Below are 20,569 nucleotides of genomic sequence, written 5' to 3' on the forward strand. Positions count from 1 at the left end.
CAGGCTAGTGTTAATATTTTTTCCTATTATATGGAATAGGGAGTAATCTAATATTTTTTAATATTCAAGTAACAGATTCAGATACATGCATTTTACAACCATGTAAAAGTGATGGCCTCAATAGGAGTTATTATAGAAAAGGGAGAAATGAATTGGTTGGGAAAGCCAAAGATTTAACTTAAGAGGATCTCAGTGCTGTCTTTGGGAAGGCTATTGTTTGGAGAATGATTCGGTTTCTTTTCCCATAAGGGGGTGGGAGGAGGTGACAAGACTATGATGAATTCAATTTTATGCATACTGAATATAAAGTGGCAGTAAGATATTCAGATGAAGATGTCCAGGATGAGAATGGCAAATGCCAGACTGGATGACAGACAGTATATTTGCAGAGAAAAATCTGAGTTGAGTAAATAGATCTATATCCAGACAACTATCTAGGTGAGAGGTGATGATGTCTTGAACCTGGGTTATGGCAAGGAGAGAAGAGAAAAGGGTATGAATGCATGATTGTGTAGGTTCAGTTATAGCTAACATTACATAGTACAATAAGGTTTGCTAAGTCCTTTACATCCAACATGTTCTCACAATATCTTTGTGAGGTAGAGATTATTATTTCCCTCATTTTATAGATGAAGAAACTGAAGTTGATAGAGGTTGAATAACTTTTGTGGATTTACATAGCTAGCAAGTGTCTGAGGCAGTAAAGTGATCTCAGGTCCTCTGGGATCTACGTTCCGTGAATCCTTTGTTCAGTTCTCCATGCTGCCTCTATGGAGATCCATTGGTTAGTTGGGAGTAATGGGAGTAATGTGAGGGTTGAGGAAGGAGGGAGAATTAAGAACAAATCTAAGGTTTCAGGCCTGGGTGTGTGTGGAATTGAATTGAGAAGATGGTGGTACCATCACTTAAAATTTTATTTTGGGGAGGCAGTAGTAGATTAGTGGAGAAGATGACAAGGTTAGTTTTAGACATGTTGGGTTTAAGCTGATAGAGGACCAGGCAGGTAGAACTATCTGGAAGGCAGTTGGAACTCTAAAGCTGAATTTCATGAGAAAAATTAAGGCCAATAAATCAAATACCAGACGAGGAATAGAAATCCATGTGAGAAAAGTAAAGGTATTGGAGAAATTGGAGGCCTAATAATGGAAGTCAGTAAAATTCTAAAGCTGCAAGCAATTTGAAGTCAATTTGTTCAGAGGAGATGGAAGAGCCCAAACCTGAACAGTAGTCACCTTACACTTGAGCCAGACTTGAGCCACTGTGCAGAGCTGTGGCCATGGATTATGGATTTCATTCCCACAGATTATTTAGTTGCTTGTGTACATGGTTCCTATTTTCTGGGGTCTGGTGATAAGTCCTTTATCATCTGAGGATAAGAGTCACCACTGGGGATGAGTCATCAGTGACTGTGTGAAAGACTGGGCATCAGAACTTATTCAAGGATATTTAGTAAAGAATCATACATTGCCATAGCTGGATAGAAAAGGATCTCAGAAAGTGAATGTTGGGACATTCCATGTTAAAGCTGGAAGAGGCTTTATGACAAAGAAGGTTAAAACATAGAATATTGTGGATCAGATCTTTTACATGAATTTAGTGCAGCCATTTTGTTTTATGGATGAATACAATGATGCCCAAAGTGTTAAGAGAACTTGTTCTTTCCATTAATAATAACTCACATTTATATGGCTGTTTATGGTTTTAAAAAAGCCTTTTCCTCATAATAAATCTCTGAGGTGGGCAGTATATTAACCTCATTTTACATATAAAGAAATGCAGACTCAAAAGGATAAATTACATTTCCAAGGTTGCCCAGGTAGTATGTGTTGGAGCTAGGATTTGAACCCAGGTCTCTGCTATCTCCAAATCTGTTGATATTTTCTTTATGCTATACTACCTCCTTATTTATTGCCATTGATTTAAACCAGTTAATAAATGCCTTAGTTTACTGGGCATGGAGAGACTGGAAAGAACACTGAGTGTAGATCCTGGTGTTAAAAAGAAGATCTCCTCTTATGTTTGAAACATGTAATCATATGTTTGTGTGACTTCAGCAAGACCACATCAATCACGCTATTGAGTTATTTGGTACCATGTATCAGCTTTGCTAATAGGAGCTTTCAGTTATTTTGAGGTCATTTTGCATTTCTGCCTTATTCCCAGTATGTTCCTTTACTGATGGCATGGTGGTATTTATTCCTCCCTGGAGGAACTGCACATACATTTCAGGAAGTCACAATCTGGGACTAAGATGATACTTAAGTATATTCCTTTGACATTTTCTATAAGCAACATCTGTAAGACTACTTAGTATAGGCAGATAGTGATTCTCATTACAAAATGAATATGGATGGAAAATTTACTAATTGCTCACTGCTTGTAACAATGTAAGAATTTAAATACAACTCTGTTGATTACTAATAAATCAGTACAGCATAAGTTAATCTAGAATTTATTTGTGTTTTATTAAAGTTGTTAAGAACATAACCTTCCACTCCCCCAGGCTTCTAGGCATGCATATAGGAAAAAATGGATTGATGATTTAATTGAATTTAGCATGTTTCCCTGAAAGTCAATAGTTCTACCTCTCAGATAATTCCAGAGAGCCATAATTCCTTATTTTTTTGTGTGTGTCATGCATCTCAGGTCTTACCAAAATGTATCTGGTCTTGGGTGTGGTATTTGAGTTTCCATTTAAATTCACCTGTGGTTTTTTTTTATTTTTTTTTTTGTTATTTGTTTTTTGGCCTATGTGACTGCAGTTTAGCATGGTCTAAGAGAATGTTGAACTAAGGAGCAAACATCCGAGTGCAGATCTGACCTCTACTGCTTACAACTGTGTGAGCTTGGGGCAACCAGTTATTTTATTTCACTGAGTCTCAGTTTCCTCGTTTGAAATATAACATGGTTGGACTTGATCTTTTAAAGGCTCTTAAATTCTGAGAGTTTGGGGTGGAATATGAAGAGTCAGGAGGGAAAGAGTAGTGTCACCAGAGAGGCATTCATTTGGAGAGAGATCGCCAAAGTGTAGATAACAATGGAATAGAAAATCCTTGGGACTAGAAAGCAGGAGACCTTGGTTTAAGTCCTTTGTCAGCAATTACCTTGTTATATGACCTTGGACACAACTCTTCACCTGTCTGGGTGAAATGAAGTTTGAACTAAATTATTTCAATGACCCCTACCAACCCTTTCTCTAAGTCTGTGATTTTCTTTCTTTCTTTATGGTTAAGTGTGAAGATCTAAGACAGTGATCAATTGTTTTCATATTCTAGTATTGTCATAGAAAAGTGATTTCCAGCTACAGTAACCTTAACTTCTCTGAGCCTTAGTTTCTTTAAAAACAAAATGAATCTAATATTTTTACTATTTCATGGAGTTGGTATTAGGAAAGCACTTTGTAAACTTTACAGTGTCATTTAAATATGACTTGTTCATCATCATCATCTTTATCATCATCATTGTTATCATTGTCATCATCAATCTTTCAGTAAATAAGTGTTTATTAAACACTCTGTTCCAGTAATTGGGGATAAATATAAAGAAAGGCAGAAACTACTTCCTACTCTCAAAGGACCTGAGTCTACATGGCTAGACAACAGGCAATCAACTATATACAAAGAAGATATATTTAGGATGAATTAGAGATAGTCACTGGAGGAAAAGCAGTAGCATTAATGGAGATTGGGAAAGGCTTTATGTAGAAGGTGGGATTTTATCTGGGACTTAAAGGAAGCCTGGAGATGGAGAGAATTCTAGGCAAAGGGAAATGCCCAAAGCTGGAAGATAGAGCGTCTTGTTTTAGGAATAGCAAAGAGGTTTCTCTTATTGATTGGTGTATGTATGTGGCAGGAAATAAGGTATAAAGAGGACTGGAAAGATAAATATAGCCCTGTTATAAAAGGCTTTGAATGCAAAATTGAAGGATTTTATATTTTTTCCTGGAGGTAATAGGGAACTACTGAACTTTTATGAATGGATGGAGTGGATGACATGGTCAGACCTCCATTTTAAGAAGATCAGTATCACAAATGGATGAAGGATAGATTGGAGTGGAGAGAATCTTGAGACTGGAAGACCAACCAACAATCTACTATAATAGTTAGACTACAGTAATGAGAGCTGGCACCAAGGTGTCAGTATCAAAAGGGAAGGGGGTGGGGTGTGGTGGGGTGGAGGGTGGAATGTGTGGTAGACATGTTTCAAAAGTCAGTTCTACAGGACTTGGCAATAAATTGGATGATCACCTGCCATTAGCAAAAATGAGCAAATTGAATTTATTAGCAAACTGGTTTGTGCCAAAACATTTTTTCAGCTATTTTGTTTGAAATTTTTCTAAAATGAACTATATAAGATTGTACATAATTTAACCTCTTCTTAAAAACTTAGTTATGTAGTTATCAGTTTTTGTAATTTATGGTCTTTCAGTGATTCTTAGTGACATTACTTAAATATCTAGAGAGGACTTTTTGTCAATGTTTAATATTTCCAGACTGCTTTGCTTTTGTTAGTGGTTCTGTTCCTTCATTTGTTGGCAACCTGGTCTGTAAAATGATGTTAAACTAAGTATCCCATGTGTCTTCCTTCCATAATGATTTATGGCTGTATGACTTCTGGCTGCTGTAAATTCATCTCTCTCTGGAAAGATTTCTTTTCTGCCCTACCCTTGCTGTTGTCACCTATAATCTAGGGAAGAACTAAAGATTGCTTAGGAAAGCTAGATAGGATCCTCCCTCCTTTCCCCCTCCCCCCCACCTCCCTTTAATCCATAGACAATTCTAAGCATAAAGACTCTGCTCTGAGCCTGAATGTGACTTCTTTCAACTTTACCATCCTTTTACATAAGATCCTTTTCATTTAAAAAATTCTATGTTAAATGTTCTAGGTGCTAGCATCGCATTATCTAAAGTACCTTCCATTTCTGACATTGTTTTATGTTCTAAATTCCTTCAATTTTGCCATTCTTTGTCCTGTGTTCTGCAGATACTTCCAGTTCTGATATACTATATTTTAATGTTCCTTCCACCCTCTACATTTTATGTGCTAACATTATTTTAGACTTGAGATAGGGAAAAGCTTCCTAACAAATAGAACTACAAATAGGTGTCTGGATTGTTTTGATTGTTTCAAGAGCTAATGAGTTCCCTTTCAATGGAGGTCTAGTTTAAGTGTATCATGGATGACCACTTGGTAGCAGTTTAGTAGAGGAAATTTCTGTCCAAGTAGGACACTTGTACCAGATGACCTCTGAGATCCTTTGCAATTTCGAGTTTGGTGATTCCTGTCTAGCTCCAAATTTCTTTGTAATATCATTCTATATTCTAAAGTCCTTTCAACTTTGACATTCATTTTTGGTGCTAGTATTTTCCTTAATATTCAATATTAAGGGTTAGAAATCACCATCTTAAGGACTGATTCTCACAGCTGAATTCACTCACTTCATTTGAATGAACTTTCTTGCATTGCCTTTAACCTAAATAGCAAATGTAATGATGTGGCTATTTCTTTAGTAGGAATTCAGGTGAAGACTGCTATTGATCATTCTTTTATATTTTTGTAGGTATGGTATTCTAATTGGAACATTTTAATTTGTAGTTATCTGACATTTATAAGACTTAATTAGCACTGAGAAAGTGTTCTCTTTTTTTGTTTCTAAAGTGCTAATTAAGTGGAAAATAATGGCATTATTTTCATTTTAATGTTTTACTGACCTTAAATACAAACTGTTAGAATTCACTGGAAATTGGCACCACACCAAATCCTGTGGTGACCAAGTAATGACTGAACTTTTGTCCCTTAAATTCAAAGTTACTAAGTGGATTAAATTGAAGTTATTATTCTTGCCACATTTCAAGCCTTACCTTATTAAATAGAGAAGAATTTAATGATTTTTTAAATTTAATTATCATTGCTACACATATGCTCCTATCTATAAGTCTAGCCCCATTACCTGGGGCCGGCACATAGTAGGCATTTAATAAATGTGTGTTCTCTTCCTTCTTCCTTCCCAGTTTTATAGATTAGGAAACTGAAGATGAGAGAGCTTAAGTGATTTGCCTAGGGCCTCACAGCTAGGAAGTGTTGGGGCAGAATTTGAACTCAGATCTTCCTCAATCCAAGTCCCACACTCTTATGTTTTGAACCAATTTATTGGTTATGCATTGTACTTCATCCTTGACTCCTTTTCACTTTTATCCTTCTGCTTTTAATGTCCTATTAATTTTCACCCTTGATCTTCCAAAATCTGCCTTATTAACTTAAATTCTTGAGCTATTAAATGCCCTTGGAGGAAGTTCTGCACTGACTGGGTATATTTCAAATTCTTTCTTTATTCTCTATTGGGCACTCATTGCTGCATAGGAAAACTGATTCTTCATTGATTGATGGTCTTACTCCCTACACTGCCTATTCTAAACCTTTCCTTCTCTCCTCACACCCCTAAAACTTTCTCCTTTCTCCCACCAAATGGCCCTCCCTCAATTTACTAAGAAAATCAAGGCCACGACATGCAATTTTCCTCCCAACAGATAGAGTGTAGAACATAGTGTTAACCACTCTTTATGTATTCCTAATCTTATAACACCCAAGTTTTTTACAAGAACTTGCCTTATCAATCATTTCTTCTTTTATTCATCTTCTGTCCCTCCTTATCCTATTGGCTCTTTCCCTACTGCTTACAAACATGCCCACTTCTACTGTTTCCTTAGGGAAAAAAACAAAAGCAGATACAAAATACCTTCATTTGACCCTAATATCTCCAACAGCTTTTCATCTCATTTCCCATATCCTCTCATTGCCAGACTCCTAGAAAGAATCTACCACATCTCAACCTATATCTTTAGAGTCCAATGTATTACTTTACTATGTCAGTTTTCATGGTAATTTGTACTGCTTTACATGGTTTACCCTAATTTCTCCAAATCTCAGCTTTGATTTACATCCTACATGTTATTCCCTCATCAGTATCTTGTTCCTTTCTGCAAGGCAGGATGTTCTTCTGAAGTAGGGCCAAAACCATTAAGGGTAACACATTACCCCATGTTGCTCTTTATCTCTAGAATCCAATTTATCTTTTATGCCTTCTTGTTTTTCTCTTTTAGGCCTTATTTGTTGCTTCCAACAGTTGATCTGACTATTTTTTTTATCTTGCCTTGATCTTCTTCCTTCATACATTCTCTTGGGCTGCACTCCATATCTAAAATATACTTCCTTTCACTGATCACTGAAACCTTTCTCTTCTTTCATGCCACAGTTGAGGAGCTACTTTATGAAACCTTCCCTGATTGCTGTAGCTACAAATAATTTCTCCCACCTAAAATTTCCATAGAGCATATTCTCTGGACCTATCTGTTTTTCAGTCATGTCTGACTCTTCAGGACCACATTCAGGGTTTTCTTAACAAAGATACTTTATTGTTTTGCCATTTCCTTCTCCAGTTCATTTTACTGATGAGGAAACGGAGGCAAATAGGGTTAAGAGACTCGCCCAGGTCACACAGTTAGTATTTAGGGCCAGATTTGAACTTGGGAAGATGAGTCTTCCTGAATGTAGGCCTGGCTCTCTGTCTACTGTGTCACCTAGCTGCCCATCCTAGCAGGACCTATCTAGCATACTCTATTTTCTGTTATTCCTATTTATATATTCTCTCTGTTTGATTGTAAACTTCCTGAGAATCAAGGACCATGTCATTTTTCATTTTTGTATATCTAGGGCGAGTCTTTTGTATATCTAGGGTCCAGGACTTATTGAACTAGTAGAATTTGGAGGAGCTGGTATTCTAGTAGCATAACTTTGGAAAACTCAAGATTACTAACTTCATCCCTTGAAAGGTGGTCTTCAGTGTAAGATGATTTGTGAAAAAAAATATAAATAATCTCCATTATAACCCAAAGTTTTTGTTTAAGCCTTTAAGCCCCAATCAGTTGGTGGTTTTCTAAATGTTTTTCCTTAAAATAAGAAGTTGAATGTGTACATGGAAATAGAAGACTTGTGACAGATTAGTGCACAGATACTCATTATTTTATGAAGGAAAAAATAAAAGTAAAACAACCTTCTGCCTTCAAGCCCTTCCTGTGACTTTATTAAAATATTCAAATTTATTGAAGCTAGGCAGACTTTTTATTTCATTATTTTAGAAAGGAGGAAAAGCAAAGAAAAGACTCAGTAACTTCACAAAACCTTTTTCTTCCCTATGTTATTTTTATAAATTAGACTGGTAAATTTCTTGGTAATTACATTCTCTGTTCTTCATTCTCTAGAGTGTTTAGAAACAACTAACTCAGAAAGAATGAAAACACAGAATCATGCCCTTTGGTTGTGCTCCTTCTTGATACTTAGGCCTTACCTCCTGTGGTCAAAATGTTTTACAGTCATCTCCCAGTTGGTTGCTACTACATTCCTTCTCCCTAAATAAAATCTTAGGATCACTTTAGGAGAGATCTTAGAGATCACCTAGTTCAGCCCCCCTTATTTTACAAATGAAGAAACTGGCTTAGAGAGGGAGAAATGACTTCTTCTGAAGTGACTATGCAAAAGAGCTATTATACAAAACTAAATAAAAACTAAATAAAGAAAAAAAAAATTCTTTCCATTGTAGCATATTACTTTTCTTGGCTTTGAAAAAAAAATGATTTCTCTTTGTTTTCATTATGGTTAAAAAAAAAATCTTTGTGAATGTGGCTACTTTCTATGTGGTGCTTATTCCTCTAATTCTGTTAAACTCTCACTTGGGTCAATAATGATGGGGTTACTAGTTTTGGGTAGGCCTGCGTGACCCAAAAGTCTACATTTCCCTTGCATATAGTTGTGTTAGACTAGGCTTTCAAAATTGATCCAAGTTGTCCTGTACGTTTTAGATGATGAATGATGAATGAATGAAGAAAAACAACCAAAACCCGTATCTAGTCTCTTTCTCAGCAGGTGCAACCAGAACCCTTCTACAAGTCTTACTACAATTTCTATCATGCTGTTCTCTTCTCTGTACTTCTCAACATTATTATAAGATTTTGAGAGAAGAGAAATTAATTTTTTCTCTCATAAATAAGTTCATAGAATCTTGATTAAAAATCAAGGCATATGTAGCATCTTGGAAGGAGTCCTTCGTGTAGAACTAGGAGAACTGAGTTTCAATCCTGTCTCCGAAACTAACTTTGCAAACATGTATAAATCACTTTTTGAATTTGTTTTCTCATCTTTCAAATGAGCCTCTTGTTATTTGCACTATTTCCCTTATGACGTATTGTGAGGAAACTACCTTATAAACCTTAAAAAATTATTTGCTTGTGAACCCTTATATGTAGATTGAGTTATATAATCGATTGATTAATATACAATCCTAATTTCCTATAAAAATAAACTCTATAGAAACAGTGAATATGGTGAATTGTAACTAAATGCAGATTTCACTTGAGTAAAATAATTTGTTATTTGTTTTCCTGGGCAGAAATGGAATGGAGGAGCGGTGATAATGAGGAGTATCATATTTTAGGAAAGACATTGATAAATTGGAAATAATTCAGAGGGGAGGATGAACAGGATATTCCTTATTCCATTTTTTCTTATTCCATCCAAGGAATTATGGAAGGATTAGAGATCATGCTATTAAAGTATTGATTGAGGGAGCTGGACATGTTTAACATGGAGAGAGGGGCAACATGTATTTGAAGAACTGCATGAAAGATAGATTAAACTTTTTTTGCTTGTCTCCAGAGGACAGAACCAGGACCAATGCATGGCAATTGCAGAAAGGCAGATTTAGGTCTGATATAAGTAAAACCTTCCTAACAATTAGAGCTTCTGCAAAGAGGGCTACCTCTGGAATTGGTGAATTCCCCCTCTTCCTGTGGATCTTCCAGCAAAAACTGAATAATCCCTTGTCAGGAATATTGTTAGCAAGATTCTCAGTCACATATATGTTGGACTCTAGATGGCCTTTGAGGCCCCTTCTGACATGGAGATTCCACCTTTATAGTTTTCCTAGGCCTGGAGCATCTAATTGCTTTCATACCCTCTCCTCGCTTATCTTATATCATTTTTCTGTTAGCCATCTTGTACTTGCATTTTTGATGTAAGACTTTTACTTTTATTTCCATTAATTTGCATTTTATTAGTTTCAATTCAGGTTAGCCTGTTAGAGTCTTTTGGAGTATGATGCTATCATCAGATATGTTAGCAGTTCTGCCGAACTTCACGTCATTGGCAAATTTGATGATCATGTTATCATCAACGAGTATTTATTAAGCTCTTCCTATGTGTCAGGCCCTATACTAAGCCACTTATGTTTTTACCTAAGTCATTGTTAAAGGCTTTTCCAGCCAGTCCAATTCAACATCCAGTCTCTGCCAAAGTGTCAGATATCTTAAGACTTTGGGACATGTATGGATCCAGTAGTGCCTGCTTTTAAAATTACAGCTATCCTGCCTACCTCATAAAGTTTAACCCATTGAATCTCCAAAGTGGATATTCTCTGAGATTCTCAATCAGGAAATGTTTTCATTAATTACATGTCTTTTTAGTGTGCTCAATAAAATGGGAGAGCTCATGCAAATCCTACAGTAACCTCCTGTGAAAAATACCTGATACTGCATAGTATCTACAGGTTAACTGGGCAATTCAGTTTAGATTTTTCTGATAAACAGAAGTTGAGTTTAAATAAAGAGGCTTTCTTGATGTTAATGACTTCTAAAATGGGAAGTCTAGTAGACATAGTCTGCCTTAAATGGGGATAATAATAACGCCTATCTTTCAGAATTATTGTGAGGACCAAATGAGATAATAATTAGAAATCACTTAGCACAGTGCTTGGCACATAGTAAGTGCTTAATAAAGTCTTCCTTCTCTTCCTCCTTCCCTCCTTTCTTTCCTCCCCCCCTTCCTTTTCTCCCTCCCTCACTTCCTTTTTCCCTTCTACCTGCCAATACACAAATGTATATCCCTATACATACACAGATGCTTAGCCATGTAGGTATGCACACATATTTAATTAATACGTAATAGGTACTAGGAAGAGAAAGAGAGTCACTTGTAGTTCATTAAATATTTTATCTAGACTTCCTTGAATAATGACTAACTAGCTCTGTGTTACATTGCAACCTATTTTTTTATAATGCTGGTATTAGAAAGGTTCTTTAAGGTTCTTTCCAGTTCTAGACATTTCTTTATTTTATGTTCTTATATTTATCCCATTTCAGATATTTTCAGTTCTATGGATTCTTTCATTTCTGACATTCTGTGTTCTAGAATCCCTTCTATTGCTAATATTCTATGGTATTAAGAAATCAAAAATGAAGGATAGGAATCTCTCTTCTTCTTCATTCACTGACTGGTTCTTCTTCCCCCTCCACCCCCAACACACGCAGACACAGTCACAGACACACACACACTCTCTCTCTCTCTCTCCCTCTCTCCCCCCCTCTCTCTTCCTCTCTCTGACCCCCCCCATTGGTTTCTTTTTGAAACTTCTCTGCCTGAATTATTACAAATTAGGAAGAAGGAAATCATTGAACATATACAGTACAAAATAAACTCACACCCTCTTGCTTGAAAGGTTTGACTGAATTTTAAACCCCGAACACAGGGCAGGGGTGGATCATCACATTTTCAATCTTATGTGGATGTTCTGGTTGAAGTGACACATTTGTTGAAGGTAGTGTCAGCTGTCTAAATTTGTGCCGCTCTTGCTCATGGTTCTGTGATTCTAGTATTTGGTTATGAGGAATGAGAAATGCACTGGTTAGGTATTCAGCTGTGCTGCCATGGCTACATTGTCCTCTAAGTGCAATATTTTTGTTTTTTTCCCAGAGTACCAGGTGTGGAAAGAGATTCAGAGTTTGGAGATCAGATCCTAGTTGGATTGTTAGGAGATACAACTTGAGTTTATTTTCCTCTCATCAATAAAATGGGAACAATAATATTTGTGCTAAAACTTTCCTCACAGGATCATTTATAGAAAAATGCTCTATCAACCCCTAAATCATCATGGAAATATGAACTGAGGTCACTGAACCACCCTGGGAGGTAGCAGGAGCAGTAGTGTAGTGTGAATATTAAGTCTGAAAATGTGGATTTGATTTAAAGCTGTCATTTCTCTGTGACCTTAGTTAAGTCATTTAACCTATTAGAGCTTTAATTTCTTCCTCTGTAAAATGGTAAAAAGAATCCCCAACTTTCTTACCTACCTTGAAAGATAATCTAAGTCACTTCCTTCATTTTACAAATGAGAACATTTAGGCCCAGAATGCTCAAACAAGTTGCTTAACATCACAGTAGAGAATAGACCTAGGATCTGAAACCAAGTTCGCTGACTCTAGACCTAATGCTCTTTCCTTATCAGATGTGATTGCTGACACCAGCAAATAAAAAAAATTGAAAATACTTTATGAGATTTAAAGTGCTCTGTGAATGCCAGTTCTTAATATTGCTATTCCAAAAGACAGAGAATCTATGACTCCTGCTCTTGAAGAATTTATTTCTTAGTTAGAGAAACAGGACATATATACACAGAACTGACAGAAGAATGAGTATAAAAATACTTAAGAGCAAAAATAAAATGCCAAGGCTTTTTATAAAATTGTGGCCTTATTGAGTTTTTCTTCAAGACCCACAGTTTTCCCCTTCCCATCTTTTCCCTTTCCAGTGATACTCCCACACTCCCCTTGTCTCTTCTCCTTTGTCCGTCCTTCAGTCAAACCTTCCTCATGGAAAAAGAATCATATGAGCCCCTAACATGCTAGTAAATGGAAAGTGGGAATTATACTTGGGCTATTTAGCTTTGGAAACTTTATCTTTAGTTGGAATTGAGAGCCTGTTCCTTGTTAGAGGTGATATAGGCATTAATAGGAAGGCTGAATATTTTTGTCCTGAGGAGCTGAGAGTCTTCTTAGAATCTTTTTGAACACATTACTGTGTTGGAGGTTGGTTTGCATGATGCAGATTCTACCATATTTGAAGTCAAAGGACCTGAGATTCAGCCCCGGCCAGACAAATTATTACCTGTGTGATGCTGAAAAAGTCACTTAACTTTTCTGGGTTTTAGTATTCTCATATGTATGAAGGACTTGAAATAGATCATTTCTAAATTATTTTCCAACAATAAATTCTGCAAGCCTATGATCCTCAGCAGATGACTCACTTTGGTATAAATCAAGCTAAGGTTGGGACTTGTAATCATTGTAAAATTCTAAACTTAGGTTTAGAAAAATCAACTGTCACCTTTTCCATGAAACTTTATTTTGGGGGTGGGAGTAGGGGCAAGGCAATCAGGGTTAAGTGACTTGCCCAGGGTCACATAGCTAGTAAGTGTCAAGTGTCTGAGGCTGTATTTGAACTCAGGTACTCCTGACTCCAGGACCAGTGCTCTATCCACTGTACCACCTAGCTGTCCCTCCATGAAACCTTTTTTGAGCTTCTCATTTAATTATGGCTTGCCCATCTCTGTCTTAACACAACACTTTGATGGTTTATTCATTCATTCAATTAAGATTATTAAAATCCTATTTTATTTAATGTATTAAGATCCTACTGGGGTATATGGGTGTTCAGGGAAGTCTACTACCTCTGGTTTGAGAACTGCTGAGCTCCTTTTCCCAGGCTACCTTCTACCTTTGATGTCTACCTACCACCCTCCTCTCACCTATAGCTACCAAGAAGCAGTAGTGGCTACTCCTGGTAAAACCATTTTAGTAGACAGCTAAACCAGATTGAGGATAACTGAAGGGCCTCAAATCCTTTAGTGAGTATGGGTGGGAATATGTCTACCTCTAACATATGAAAACTTTCCCAAAGGAATAGGCAGATGTGAGCAGTTTGTTCCAATGGACCGTGAAGGTTGGAAGAGTAGGTACTGTGCAGCATGTTAGAGCTTGGTTAGATTTTGTATCCCAAGCCATTGCCATTTGTCTTGACTTTTGTCTTACCACTGGATTTGATGATTCTGTAAGAGAGAGTGAGGTTTACTACTTCATACAGCTCTGCCTCACTTAAATCAAATTTATGCGTGAATCAAAAGACATCACCATGCCATTTATGGACTCTTTGTACCCAACCTGTGGTAGAACCTTCTGAGCTCATATTGATCTGAACAGCCATAGTTGGACATACTGTACATTGACCCTGACATAGTGACATCATTTTGGTTATTTTCAACAAAAATGACAGCAAACAGATGCCAACATTCTGCTATGTGCCAGGCACAGGGAATATAGAGCAAAAATGAAATGATCCCTTCTTTCAAGAAGCTTATGGTCTTCTGGGTGAATACAAAGTAAATTCCTAATAATTTCTTTGGGATAAGGTGCTAGCAAATCTTGAAAATTCCTGAATATTCTTGAAAAAACACAACTCTTAATTGTGTGGGTAAATGAAGGACTCCATTAAAGGCCCACAGATTGTCTCTAAATAGAGACTATAATGTTAGAGTATTAGGTGCCCTTTATGTAACAACTTTCTGATAGTGTTGATTAAGTATGGAAAATTTCTCCAGAGGAGGCAGTGGGTTCCTTTCAGTTAGTCAGTGATCTCTACCTCTGGTCACAGATGTAAATTTAAGAATGTGACTTGTAAAGGGCTTTGTTGTGGGAAATCATGGCAATGCTTAGCTTAGGTTTACCAACTGGGGATGCAATGGGGAAAGTTTTTCAAATTACATCTGGTATATAAGGTTTCAGCATCCTGAAGGGACAATACTAATCAACTGTTTAACTACTAAATATTATTTTAATTCTTAATTTTTTTGTTTATTTCTTTTCTCTTCTAGACATTAGAAGCCATCCTGAATTTTAAGTACTCAGGGGGCCCAGGCCATGTTGATGGTTATTACAGGAACCTCTCCCTGGGGATTCATGTGGAAGCTGAGCCATCCGTGTTTTTCACTCGAGTCAGTACACTTCCTGCAACAAGGTAAATTTAGCCCTCAAAACTCTGTATTCTTATTAACTTAGTCATGTTTAGTCATCTCTCAAATACCCATCTTCCATTTGTTCCAGTTTGATAAATATTAACTGCTGTTGTGTATCTAGAACTGTTCTAGGCACTGGAGATACAAAGATGTTAACCTCTCCCTCCCTGCATCTCCCTCTCCCTACCCAGTGCCAGTCCTTCTGCAGTATAAAGTTAGCCATGAGAAATTTCAGATACATCATCAAGAATAACAGGAAATAAAGTGTGATAGGGGCAAAGGGGAGGTCCACAAATGTTCTATAAGAAATTTAAGGAAAGAGAGATTAAGTAGAGCTTGTGTGAAGCTGAGAGGGGTGATTTGGAAGGCATCTTTGGGTAGGTGAACACTGAGTTAAAGAATTTTGCCCTTCATTTGGAGTAGTTATGAAGCCCAGTCAAATTACTGAAAAATAAAATATAGCATAATCCAGTTGAAATAGCACTTGAGTTTGGAGTTAAAGAGATACAGGTTTAAATTTCATCTCTATTAAATTGATCAGCTATGTGATGATAAGCAAATAATTTACTTGCTCTGAGTCTCAATTTTCTAATCTTGGAATAATGATATCTATACTATCTCACAGGGTTGCTTTAAGTATTAAATGAGATGTGTAGTAAAAAACTTTGTAAACCTTTAAATGTGTAACATTAATGTTAATGATAATTATTATTTCTCTGGAATCTTATTATAGCACACCCCCTGAGATCTATAATATGTTGTTAATAAAAGACATGTTTTAAAATAAATTTTATTGATATCTTTTTATTTTTGTCCCTAGATTTTTTTCCAGTATTCCTCCCCCTTTGAAAGAATTATTCCATATGACAAATTATATTTTTTAAAGAAAAGAAAAAATCCCAACACAATGGATTAATACATCACATTGTTTCACTTCTGTAGATCTCTGACTTTGGCAAAGGAATGGGTTAGGGGTAAAAGGCTCATATATTTATAGAGCCCAAGATAGCTTAGAGATAATTCCCAACCATTTATCATTATGCAAATTTAAAATAATATTAATAATGTAGATTATTTTTGAAGTCTAATTTCACTGGCTTAGGGAATTCATGGAACCTCCCTCTAACCAATGCAGATCAGCAACTATTCTGCCATTCATAGTTTTAACTGAGTGACTTATATTGGGTCACACAACCAAAGTGTGTTAAGGGGATATTCTTGTATACAAAACCAATTCTGTACATAGTATGCCATGCTCTCTAATTAATATCCATGTGAATGAATAACTTTCCAACATGGGAAGACCAAGCTACCTAAATATGAACAGGTTCATGGTTGGGAGGCTGGCCAACATGTGACACATTTTGTTTCTGACCTCAACAGATCATGAGCCCCTCTGAAATAAAGTCATGGTGAGTGTTTAGCCTTTATCACTGGAGAAAATACCTGGAATCACAGAATTTGAGATTTAGAAGTGCCTCTTCAGCCTTCTAGTCCAACCAGTCCATATAATGTATCACTATGTGGTATTTTATAGGCATACCCAACCAGTTGGTAGTTTAGCCTCTGTTAGACTGCCAAGGAGGGGGATCCACTACCTCTCTAGGCAATTAATTTCATTCTTGAGCAGCTCTACCTCTTGGAAGTGTTTCCTGACATTGAACCTAAATTTGCCTCTTCTCAAATTGTACTTATTGTTTCTGATTCTGTCCTCTAGCACTCCTCCACATGAAGGAGATACTGCAGATACTTGGGAGTGTCTATAATGTCCCCCTGTATCTTCTCTTTTCTAAGAAAAACACATCTAGTTTTTCAGCTAATTATAATGTAACATGGACTTAACATGCTTTACACTCTATTGTCTGTCTCCTAGACATAATCTAGTTCACCACTTCCCTTCTTAAACCATGGTACCCAGAACTGAGCCTAATATTCTGGCAAGAGTGGAGCATAGGGGAAGATTCAGAGAAGATGGCAGAGTAGGTTTGAAAATTCCAAGCTTTTCAGATTTTCCCCACAAATGTGATAAAATATCAAACATAGAACAATAAAAATAAATAAGAGTAGCATAAGAACAGTGGTCCTTCTGGGACAATGGGAGAATATTTGAAGACAAATCCCAGGAAGAGATCTAGTCCCTGTGAAGAATACCTCCAGGATAGGTTTGCTTAAACAAGTGGCAAGTCCTGGGGTTAGCTGGGTTGGAAGGCTGCCTCAGCCCTAGCCACAGGAATTTTTACCCCTCAGACAGTGAAGTGAGTTGGGCATCTGAGACGGGGAAGACTTAGGGAATCTCTTTAGACAAGGAACACCAGACCCACTTTTCCTGAGGAGACTCAGTCGGGGTGTGAGAAGGAATCAACACACACCCTGTGAATGCAGAAGCAGTGGAATGGGGACACTACTGGCTGTAGCCACTTAGAGGAGGCTGGACGGCTTGGTTTCAGGTCCTGGCCAGAAGGGAGAACTGAAGCTGAATCTGAGGACAGAGGCACCCCCCCCCCCATACCCCGGGGACTAGAGGTGATTATAAAAACTAAGCTACTACAATTAAAAAAATAAAAGGAAAAGGAGAAAGTATTCAACTATAGAGAGTGACTAAGGGAATAGAGAAGACCGGGGTTCATCTTCAGAGGAAGATACTGAAGCAAAGAACCCTTCTTCTACCTGAAAGAGTAATGTTAATGATTACCTACTCAAAATAATTCATAGAAGAATTTAAGAAGACTTTAAAAATCAAATGAGAGAGATTGAAGAAAAACTTAAAATAATAGTAACAAGAAGAACAAATCAAGAAAAACAAGAATATTGTGAAAAGAAAGTCAACCAATTAGAAAAAGAGATCTAGAATCTAAAGGAAGAAAATGACTCCTTGAAAATCAGAATTAGACAAGGCAGAAGTCACTGAAGTTATAAGAAACCAAGAAATAATAAAACAAAATGTAAATAATGAAGTAATAGAAGAAAACGTGAAACATCTCATAAGAAAAACAACTGATCAAGAAGAGAGAACATAGGGGTGCAGCAAAGATGGTGGAGTAAAAGCAGGAACTTGCTTAATCTCCTGCTCCACCCACCTCCAATACCTGTAAAAAAACGACTAAACAAATTTTAGAGCTACACAACCCACAAAGTGACAAAGAGAAACAAATCTCCCACTGAAGGCAGCCTGACAGGCCTACAGGAAGGGTCTATTGCACAGGGCTGGGAGCTGATCACAGTCCCACATGAGCCACACAGGGCCAGACCCTAGCCAACCCTGACAAGTGGCACAGACCAGCCAGAGCAGACTTCAGGGAGAGTGAATCACCAGCAGCTGTGGCAGTTTACAGAATTCTCAACCCATAAATGCCAAAGAGAATGTAAAAGGTCAATAGGGAACTCTGTTGGAACTGGGTGACAGAAGAGGGTGGTCCAGCCCCTGCCCTCTGTGTGAGAGGTGCTGTAGCCATAGCTGCTGCCCCGAAGCTGCCTCCAGAGCTCCTGGCCTGCAGATCATAGGAGGACCAAGTAACCATACAGAGAGTAATAGCTCTTGCTTTGACCTTCTTGGATCTGGATCCCAGTCTTGGGGGGTGGTCCTGGGGTGAGGAATGCCAGTGTGCCAGAACTTGTCGTGGCTGTAGAGAGGGCACCTTCCTCATAGCTGTGAAAACTGTGAAAACTCCAGCAATTTGGGACACAGGTCTCTCCACCCTGGAAGCAGAGTTCTGCTATGGCAAAGAGCTCAAAAGTCAAGTAAATGGCTGGCAAGATGAGCAAGCAGAGGAAGTGCAGTCAGACCATGGAATCCTTTTTTGGGGACAAAAAGGATAAAAACATGGAACCTGAAGAAGACAACAAGAGTCAAAAGTTCCGCATCAAAAGTTTCCAAGAAAAGTATGAATTGATCACGGGCCATGGAGGAGCTCAAGAAGGATTTTGAAAATCAAGTAAGAGAAGTGCAGGAAAAATTGGGAAGAGAAATGAGAATGATGTAAGAAAATCATGAAAAGTGAGTCAACAGCCTGATTGAAGAAATTAAAACCTTAATAAATAGACTACCTCAAATGGCAAAAGAGGCTCAAAAAGCCAGTGAGAAGAAGAATGCCTTAAAAAGCTGAATTGGCCAGATAAAAAAGGAATTTCAAAAGCTCATTTAAAAGAATAATTCCTTCAGAATTAGATTAGAGCAAATGGAAGCTAATGACTTTATGAGAAATCAAGATACTATAAAACAGATCCAAACAAATGAAAAAATAGAAGGCAATGTGAAATATCTCATGGGAAAAACCACTGACCTGGAAAATAGATCCAGGAGAGATAATTTAAAAATTATTAGACTACCTGAAAGCCATGATCAAAAAAAGAACCTAGAAATCATCCTCCAGAAAGTTCTCAAAGAAAATTGCTGCCCTGATGTTTTAGAACCAGAGGGCAAAATAGAGGTTGAAAGAATCCACCGATCACCTCCTGAAAAAGATTCGGAAAAGAAAACTCCTAGGAATATTATTGCCAGGTTCCGGAATTCCCAGATTAAGGAGAGAATATTACAAGCAGCCAGGAACAAACAATTTGAATATTGTGGAAACACAATCAGGATAACCCAGGATCTGGCAGCTTCTACACTGAGGGATAGAAGGGCTTGGAATATGATATTCCGGAGGTCCAAGGAGCTGGGATTAAAACCAAGAGTCATCTACCCTGCAAAACTGAGTATCATGTTTCAGGGGAAAATATGGTCATTCAGTGGAATAGAGGACTTTCAAGCATTCTTGCTGAAAAAACCAGAGTTGAATAGAAAATTTGACATTCAGATACAAGAAGCAAGAGAAGCATGAGAAGGTAAACAGGGAAAAGAAATCATAAGGAACTTAGTTGAACTATTAACTATTATATATTAATAGTTGAACTATTCAAAGTTGAACTATTAACATTCCTACATGGAAAAACAATAATTGAACTGATGAAACTTTTGTCAGTATGAAAATAGTTGAAGGGAATAGAAATATATACGTCTGTATATGAGTGTATATGGGCATATGAATACATATGTGAATGTGTGTATATATGTTTACAGGCATACATAGATAGAGGGCACAGGACCAGTTTAGCAGGAAGGGATGATATTTAAAAGGTGAAATTAAGAGGTGAGAGAGGAATATAATGAGAGGAGATGGGGAGAGACAGAATGGGGTAAACTATCTCATATAGAAGGGGCAAAGGAAAATGGTTACAATGGAGGGGCAGAATAGGAAGGCAAAAGGGAATGGGTCAACCTTATTCTCATTGAATTTGGCTTGTGGAGGGAATGAAATACACACTAAATGGGGTATCTCACCCTACAGGAGAGTAGGTGGGAAGGGGATGAGAGGGGGGATGATGGAAGGGAGGGCAGGCTTGGGGAGAGGGATGTTGGAAGCACCCACTTTTGAAAAGGGATGGGATCAAAGTAGAGAATAGAACAAGTGGGAGGTGGGATAGGAGGGAGGGAAATATAGTCAGTTTTTTACAATATATCTACTATGTTATTGTTTTGCATTAGCTACACATGTACAACCTATACTGAACTGCTTATCTTCCCAGTGAGGGTGGGTGTCAAGGGAGGAAGGGAATGAATCTGGAATTCAAAGTTTTAAAAATCAAATGTTTATATATATATATATATATATATATATATATATATATATATATATA

General features: G+C 37.2%; 1 protein-coding gene across 3 annotated transcripts in view; it reads left to right on the forward strand.

Moving 5' to 3' along the window:
- Nucleotides 1-20,569, forward strand: part of TRAPPC9 (trafficking protein particle complex subunit 9) — a 1,063,197-nt gene that overhangs the window by 534,621 nt on the left and 508,007 nt on the right. For all 3 annotated transcript variants that reach the window (XM_069081231.1, XM_069081230.1, XM_069081232.1), the window contains one exon: nt 14,753-14,895. In XM_069081231.1, the coding sequence (XP_068937332.1) occupies nt 14,753-14,895 (143 nt within the window). The remainder of the gene's footprint in view (nt 1-14,752; nt 14,896-20,569) is intronic.

The sequence above is a fragment of the Petaurus breviceps genome, unplaced genomic scaffold (genome assembly GCF_028583685.1).
Source record: "Petaurus breviceps papuanus isolate PSGF00001 unplaced genomic scaffold, PetGlider_PUasm1.0 98, whole genome shotgun sequence".
Lineage (NCBI taxonomy): Eukaryota > Metazoa > Chordata > Mammalia > Diprotodontia > Petauridae > Petaurus > Petaurus breviceps.